The following is a 9,184-nucleotide window of genomic DNA, read 5'->3' as shown; positions in this document are numbered from 1 at the left end:
AAACCTTCACTGCAGACTGAACTTTCCTTTCATCTGCTGCTACAAGCTCAGTGTCTATTGTCTGTAATACACCCCTGCACACATTCTATACAAATACGAGTGTAACCCTATACACGTGACAAGACTGCTGGTTGCACACACTAACCTTAATCACGAAACCTAGCCCCGCCTTTAAATGTTAATCTGCACAGTATTCTCCTCACCCTTCTTCATTGTTCTTTGTGAATTTCATGCAAAATTTTAAATCTACAAAGAATCGTGTGTTTTAAACATAAATCTAAATTATGGTGTTTTTCCTTTGCTTGAATGCATTTTTTTATTTGGCCATGCACATGGACCACTTCATGAAAATAGAGCTAAGCCACCGACACTACAGAAGCTGCGATCTCTCCTGTAAGCACCACAATTCCTTGACGTCTGTTATATTTGGAAATGGACTTGGTAAGAAAGCCTCTGTGGCACAGAGCCGTAACCCAACGGATCCATTCATTCAGTCGGGTGGGGTAACTTCATTCTGCAGGTGTTAAGACTGGGGAAACCCATATTGCTAGAATAATAATTTCCCAGTCCAGGCTATTTCCTGACAAGGGGCCATGAGACATTGCTCTAGCCCTGTGTTTTGTAAACCTTGTCGGACACCAAAGTAAGATATTACCGTGGGAAGTCTGGTAAGGCTATTCTTCGTTTAGAGGACACACCGTTGAGGCATTGCTCATGTGAAATGATTAGAGGCAAAGAAGCATGACGTGGTGGCAAGTGCAGGCAATCTCTCAAGTTAAACCAGCTGGAAACCAAATTAAAATGAGCCTTTGGAATATTTGGGTTGGACAGCATGGCTAGGCCCAGCAAAAATGTCTTTTCACTTTCCACTGCCTTCTAAAAAGGACAGCACCTCTAAGCTTAAGTACAGTGAAAAAAGAAATTAGACACACAAGGAAGCCTCTTGTGAACACAACAAACCTGTTCAGTGTTTTCAGCACAGACACATTATACTGTAGTTTACTGTACAGTACTACTACATCTACTACAGTGTGATGTCTGTGTTAAAGAAGTTAGATTTTAGCTTAATGAACATTATTATTTCTGGATAATTTACTGGATAAAAAGGATAATATTCCCATTTCACAGCAGACATTGTGGTATGTCATTACGGCACAGGTGTAACCGAGAACATGAAAAACCGTTTAGGAGAGCTGGTTCCAGGGTCCTGGTATTGTGTGTGCTGGCTCACTGACATGGCCACTGGGACACTGGAAGGAATTGAGCCAATGTGAACACATTTTATTTCATCTGTGATTTTCTGCCATTGTAGGTGAAAAAGACCTGCTGTGGAATAAAGGTCTGTGGTGTTGGTGGCTCCTTGAGAAATGGGTGAGCTGTCCACCACGTTGGAGACACTGGCTTGGATGACACAGAACTGTTGTTGTTGTTGTAATGCAGTCCTATAAATAGGAGGAAAAATGGAAGATGTGACTGTTTCTTTCATTCTACTGTAACTTAACTCTATTTAAAGTTGTTGATTAATTTACAGCAGTAAAAAACAGAACCTTTGTCTTCCACAGAGTCCAGAAATAGAAATAGACCCACGCTGGTTATGGTGCAGTGTAGTCGCTAGAGAGATATTTTAATACAGAAAACACAGAAAGAGGTCTAATCCCATTCATATACATGTGCTCTCTAAACTAGAACTAAGTAGCAAGTAAAAACCTGTAAAGTCGCCCTTCAACTTAATATACAGTATTTAAATTAACCTTGCAGCATGCACACATACAATGTGAGTAAATTTAAAGGTAGGCATTTGTCCTGTTACTAAGCAATGATTACATTATATATATGTATATATATATATATATATACACATATATGTATATATATATATATATATATATATATATATATATAAATTGTGATTTTTTAATTTATTTTTCTTGTTGAAGATGAGAAAAATAAAAAAAAAGTTTATTTCTCAGTAAAATAATTTAAAAAGCTTTCTGTGCTTTTGGAGACTTATTGTTCAGTGGGTGGGATGGAACAATTACAGTACACAGGGCCAGAAACCTGATGGAGGCTTGATGTGATTGTAAGTGCAGGCACAACAAAAGACAGGCAATTGTAATGGTGTTGTTAGCCACTGGCTTTATACAGTAATAGTACAAAAGAAAATGCCTGTTTTTTATGTACCACACAGCAGAGTACGCTCAAGGAGCGATATGAACAGGGGAAAGAGAAAGACAGGAAGGTGGCTCATCATAAAAATGATTTTATTATTCTAATTGTTATCAGAGGACGGATATCAATTTTGCACTTTTTACAATATATTACTATCATTAGACTGTTTTATACATTGTTTTATATATTAATAACTTTCAAATAATTTTGTACATGCTTTCGGGACTGACATTCCCTGGTCAGATGAAGCAGAAATATGAGAAAAAAAGGCACATGATTGCTCCTGTCCACAGTGAGCAATACAGTCCAAAGAAACAAACAACTGTTGAAAATTCTGGTGAGAATCCTGCCTGATCGCATGATGCTCTGCCCCTTTGAAGCCTACTGCATGTCTTACCAGGGCAGTACAATATTCTAAATGACAGCCCAAAATAATTAATGTGGCGATTGATGGCGATTATATTTTTTGATTTGCCGAGATGCACTCAGAAAAACAAAAAGAAACAAAGAAAAAATAATAAAAACACACTCTTTTGCATCTTCAAAGTCTGAGAGCTTTACAGTAGAAACAAAAGAACTAGTATGATTTTGAACCTCCTTCGCAGGCTGCACTCAGGCGTCTTGTTACTCTGCTCTATACACGTAGCTGGATGCCAGATATGTGGGCCATGTCAAACAGTGCAGCTTTGTAGCTTGCCACAAGGTCTCTGTGAACGCACAGCTCAGTGGAACACATGAATTGATCATATTCTTCCATAAGACTGGCTGTTGGAAAGCTCTGTGGCCTGAGGGAAGCTCAGTATACAGTGCAGTCTGCAGTGAGAAATACCACCAGCACTAGCACAACCAGTCCCTGCTCCTCTCTGAACTGTCCACAACTTGAAACACTGCCCAAACTGTCTCAGAGGTTGTTCTCTGGCTTCAGTGCCTCGGATGCTTAATCCAGTTTCGTATCATCCACTTCTGACCGGAGCATCTCTGGACCACCAAACGAAGGCCAAAGTTGGCATCTTTGGACATTTCTACCTCCAAGCATCGACCAGTGTCCCTGCTGATGATTGGACCATTCTGCAACAAAAATACAGAGGAGTTATATAATAAACACGGTAACTTGGATATTCTCATGTTCTTATGCCTGTTTATTAACTGCAAAAAGGACACTAGAGTTTTCTTATATAAGCTTACGCTCCTGTCGTTGCCTTTTACCTGTGTAAAGTCCCAAAGTCTCTGAGAAATTCTGGAAACTGCATCACATTTTTTCAGAGTGGGAGTTCGTCCTCTGCCGTCATCAATGAGGCATTTTGTGTCAGGCAGGAAGGTGGTCGACCCTAGGGGTCCTAGCTGGAGGAGCCCCTCGTTAGAGTAGCGGGCGAGCTGCAACAAGGAGATAAACAATGTGTTACACAGCTACTTTAGCAGCAATCATACGCAGCTACAAACAACAAACACTCAACTTGTTAGAGAGCAGCCCAACACCCGTGAAAATGTGCTTGAGTGTGAAAACTGAATGGGCTGTGCAGCTGTGTAGCTGTTCAGCCTGACAAAGACAGGCAGCAGTGAAGCTGTAAAAAACAAAGGTTTGAAATTTCCAGGCTGGATGACAAACTACATGACAAACCGAACTGAGTTGCCCTCATTACTACTTTATCACTTGTTATATAAAAACAAAAAAAAACAACAACTCAATAATAACTAAAAATGCACATAGTGCAGCCTACCTCAGCGTTACATTAAGGGGAAAATGCAGTCTCTAATAAAGTGCATTGTTGGACCATAGGCGTGTGTGTTTAATACTGTGTCTCTGTTTTGCTCAGTGCGTGTCTACTGATAATATCTCAACTGAAATCAGTTTCGATATTATTAGACATTAGATATTATTAGCAGATCACATTTTATGACCAATTTGTGCAGAAAACCTCAAATCCTCCAAGATATAAAAATATGGGCCGTGTTTCCTTCTTACATGTCGTTTGATTGAATATTCCAGCACAGAGCACTGCACTGAAACCACTGCTCATTATTAATGCTGGAGTATTTCCCCAAACCGAACTTGATCCCTCACTGTTTAATCCTGCACATGAAAGGCTCAGTGACGATATGGATCTATTATGTAAGGATACAGTAGAGATAACATTTATTATTTATGAGAGTGAAAAACGAGATGCCAACGATAGGGAGGTCTTCTGTATGACAGCAGCCTTTCTTTGGTGGGGGGTGGGTGGGGGCACACATACATGAATGTTCTGAACCCACCACACACACTGTCTAATAAAACAAGGGTATGTTATGTTACTCAGAGTCCTGGAAGAAGGCATTTAATTGAAGCCTCTAGACTGCTGACAAGCTGACTTATGAAAAATAAGTGTCTTTCTATGGTTAATTGCTGCAAAAAATATGACACCTTTTTTGAAAACAGATTTTTGTGGGTAAGAAAAAAAAGCAGTTTAACCATAATCTTAACTCCCATTACAAAAGTTGGGCCATTTCCCTAACATCCCCACAAATATGAACATAAATCTCTTTAACCTTCACATTTCATATTATAAAATCTGGTATTGGGACAGTTTAAGTACCTTTGTAAATCAGTTTAAACATGTAAAAATCCCTCCAACATGATATACTTTATCTGATGGGAGTGATTTTGTAACATGACTGGAGAAACTAGAGCTGCAGTAGGTAGCATGTGTGTCGTTGCTCCTTGTGAGGAGAGAGGAGCAGGTGGTTTTTAATCAAATGTTCTGCCCTAAAAGACACTCGGAACAAATAGAAAAACAATGACGCATCGCTTTTTGTGTCTCTCATTGTTCACCAGAGCTGCTTGGCCTGCTTACAGGGATGCTGATAAGAACAGTTTGTTGAAATAAAGAATATCCGACATTTCCATAAACACATTTCAAACTAATATGAATCACATAAGGCAGGGAATTTGTGCCATCTTTCTCAAGGCGGCAGCCTAAAGGTCATTATTTCAGGTTGTTTGATAAAGAAACCTTCATTGAATTTCGTATCACTGTCTTGGTTTATTTGGGCTTATAATTTTCTAAGCAGATTTATCCAGGGGTGTAAACTATGACTGGTCATAGGAAAAAAAGACAACAACCCTATAATCCTCACTAATACCTGTTTACAGCTCAGCCTGGCACCCTTTTATACGCTAATACATTTAAAATGGGACCATAACAAATAATTAACACAAGGAAATGATTCTGCCAAGCCAATTAACCTGTGCCTCGTGCAGCAACATTAGACGCTCCATTGCCTTGCTGCTATCGTAAAAGTTTTGCAGTCACTTTGGAGGTCAAGCTAATAACAAGTTCCTTAATTAGCTCATTAATCGTGCAATGCTGTGACAAAGTAAACATAAGATGGAGTGTCTGAGCGTCGCACTGGGGCGTAATCTCCACATTTCTACCTTTCTAGTACCTTGCTCTCCTAGGAAGTTATGAGTGAATTTTGGCTGCAGATTGTGGCTTAAAAAGGGCTTAGTGTGGGGCCTCAGCTCTGGATCAAGCACATGTGACTATAGTATAGTGTATCATGGGAATCTGGGTGAGACCACAACGCTTTACAAGCTTATATAGGAGAAATTTAAGAGGCTACATCAGCATAATTGCAGCAGAGGGTGTCTATCAGCACCATGAACCTGAGTTCACCACACATACAATAGCTTGTGTCAGGGACCACAAGATGGAGAATACTGGAAGTCTGGTTTTGTCTGAGGGCCCTGTTTACATGACTGCACAGCAAATAATGCTCAGTCAGTAACTGGTAATTTGGTGGAAAATGGGTCTCAGCAGTAGATGTCTCAGGAGCAAGTCATTTTGTTAATAGCAATTGAAATACTGAAAACAAAGGAGCAGCGATAAAAGAACAGTGCTTTACATCGAACATTTTTTAAAATTAAACACTGACAACACATTAATTAAACATTCAACTCTTTTAATGGAGTAAAGTAGGATGGTGAGTAAATAGATCTACACTGATCAATTAATTAACATGGGTCATGAGTTCTGCACTGCAGCTTCCTTAAGTTCACTAAATCCAAGCAACAATACAGATACTGTATGTTCATAAATTTGCAGCCTCCAATTAGAGAGGTTGGGTCATCACACATGGTCAGTCACTGCCACTTCTACCACAAAATAACGATGACATTCATCATACTAGAGAGATGGAGTTTGGTATTCTGCCTCATTGTGTGGGAGATGTTGGATTACTGGGCTGATTGTTCCTGTGTGTCGCTGCATCTGATCAAACAAACGTTTGTTTTTTTCCAAAATTATAATTATGACCGAAACAGTGTTGTATAAAAACAAAGGAGACATTTCTGGCACGACTTCAGCTACTGCCGAGGTGAAGTGAAAGGATACAATCTACAGCAGCACCAGCAGATTGTGGAACAACTTTAGTGTGAGGCTGGCGCGTTTCGATTCATGGCCTACATCAGGGCCTGTTAAAGGGTGAAAAGAGCCCTATTAAGCCTGGCAGGTGTCTGGTGGATGTGGTGCACTCCCAAAAAAACGGTTCACAAAGCAGCAGATGGCACTCAGCTGTCCAGAGACAAGTAACAAACTTCAACAAGACAATAAAAGAACAATATAGTTAAAGAACAACATGACTAGAAATTACTCAAAACAACATGAGCTGAAACGTGCTGGTCTTACAAGGACGTTGTTCTATGATTTGCAAGTGCTGCTGGAGATTTTTTCCATTTTTTAAGATGGGACATGCTTGTTTCAGAGCTACGGGACCAGTGATCTGACACACATGTGACATACATGGACCAAATCATCATCAGCGATCGCAGAGAACTGTATAGTTAATGTGCATGGACTACAGTTGCAATATTCAGTAGTGGTATTAACCTTATTAGCAGAAACCGTTAATAATAATGGCTGAAGAGACAAAGACAAAATCTCATCAGAACATGCATCATTTACTTTCAGGGACCACTTCTTGTGTGTGTGTGTGTGTGTGTGTGTGTGTGTGTGTGTGTGCATATGCCAATAGCAGAGATTCAAGCTTTCCTCCACTATTCTTTCACTGCATTATACTATTTGACAAAGGTGAAGCATTATCCATAATTTATATTTCCACTGGGAAAGAAGGCAGAGAGAGAGAGAGTCACTCCTAAGAAGCACTATAAAGATTTATTCAGGGCACTTATATTTTTTCATAAGTAAAAGGAGCGTTGGTAAAAAGGAATGCAAAATCACAGTATCCCATGAAATTGAATTCGGCTGGCTCACAGTAATGTCGCTCATCGCTGTAATCTAATGATACAAAGGCACAAAATTTATCTCCCTTTGTTTATTTCCCCCAGGGATCAGGATTAAAAGAGTCAGTGGAGCTTTACATTACTGGACCCCACCGAGCTCTCACTGCAGGAGAAAAGAGGAGAGGCCGGTGAACCGCTGGCCTCCTTCCACTATACTCCCTCATACACTACAGCAGATAATGAACATGTCACTCAGAAACAAGAGGGGGAAGGGGGATAACTGTGAGACGTGGTATAGTAACAGCGTTTGCACAATTTGTCTTCAGAATTAGCTTTTGTTCCACTGCAAAAAAGGAAAACAGGACAGCAGGCTCCCTCTCACTGCAGTACTTGTCCTGGTATCTATTCAAGTAAAGGTTATGCTGAAGGTTTGTGTGTGTGTGTGTTTTTTTAGCAGCATCTGGCTACTTATTCATATAATTACATGCACTCTCACTCTCAAACTGGGAGTGCCCCAGTTTTCCACTGTGTTCCTACTGAGCAGCTAGAGCCACTGAAAATCATGTGGCTCATTTGTACCGTGACTGGTCGTCCAGGCCCAGCACGCCTGTACCACCTCAGAACATTAGTCTCGTCGCAGTGTTATAAAACCCTGAACATTTTTAAATGGGTTTAAATTTAAGAAGCTGTGTGAAGATTTGATTCATTATAATACCAAATGCCAAGAACCTTTTACTTTTCTCTCTTTTACTGTACAGTTTGAGTTCTAGTACAATATATAATAAATAAACATGCATGACATTCATATTCTCTGTGTACATGGTTCACGTGTCTCTTAAATTTGATCAAAAGGACCAAACAACTCATCCTGTGTGACAAAATATGCACTAAAGTAATAAAAGTGCACGTGCATGCATATAATAATTACTGATTACAGGTAACACAGAAGAAATTGACACAGTAAAAATATGTTAAAACAGAGATGACGAAGATTCAACACAGGAAAATATGAATAGTTTTTCGTTCCATAACCTCTGTATATGGCTCAAAATTGGCTTCTGCATTTTAGATATTTGAGAAGATGAAAGATTTGAAATGTAACAAGGTGACTGTATGGCTGAATGGAAGTGAATCTGTGATTTATTTTCATTTTATTATTCTGAAAATCAAGTGAGTCATAATTTTGAAGACATAAAGCAATCAGCTGCAGTATTATAACCACACTATTCAGCAGGCTATCTAGCATAGATGTGGTTACTTTATTGTACTGACCCAAGTAGTTAGTACTCTTCAACTTAATCTTATTGATTCATTTCTGGAGTATGTACTTCATCAGTGAAACAATGTGCTTAGATTGTATAATATTTAGTGATTCAGTGATTTAGTCATTCACACCAGTCTATAGTCTCAGCTCTGCACTACAGTCAGTAGAAATCATGTCTTAGGGAATAATATAGGATTTTATATCTGTTAATGCCACACACATCATCAGAGTATATCACAGTAGCCTACAATAACCTTAAATGCTAATTTGCATCTATTTTCATTTTAATTGTTTAACAGGTGCTATTATCTCTGTATATTTACAATCCTAGTTCATATTCTCCAAGTATATACCCATATTCACATTTACTCTTAATTGAATCTGATTCTCTTGAACAAACTGAAAGCTATTTATAGTATTTTTGTAGATTGAATTGAAGAATGTAATACTGCATACGTGTCTATATGTTATATTTTCATCGATGTTTATATTACATGCTTGGTGGGTTGAGCAGTGTGCTGAAACACCAGCTA

General features: G+C 39.1%; 1 protein-coding gene across 1 annotated transcript in view; it reads right to left on the bottom strand.

Moving 5' to 3' along the window:
- Window positions 1-2,293: 2,293 nt before the first annotated feature.
- The window catches only part of galnt9 (polypeptide N-acetylgalactosaminyltransferase 9), a 74,640-nt gene continuing 67,749 nt past the window's right edge, over window positions 2,294-9,184 (bottom strand). The window contains exons 10-11 of the mRNA XM_026343652.1: window positions 3,376-3,543; window positions 2,294-3,237 (exon numbers count right to left, since the gene is read on the bottom strand). Of these exons, the coding sequence (XP_026199437.1) occupies window positions 3,091-3,237; window positions 3,376-3,543 (315 nt within the window). The 3' untranslated portion in view covers window positions 2,294-3,090. The remainder of the gene's footprint in view (window positions 3,238-3,375; window positions 3,544-9,184) is intronic.

This window comes from Anabas testudineus, chromosome 9 (genome assembly GCF_900324465.2).
Source record: "Anabas testudineus chromosome 9, fAnaTes1.2, whole genome shotgun sequence".
NCBI lineage: Eukaryota > Metazoa > Chordata > Actinopteri > Anabantiformes > Anabantidae > Anabas > Anabas testudineus.
Note: the sequence above shows the minus strand (reverse complement) of the source record. Positions and strands in the feature narration are given on the sequence as shown.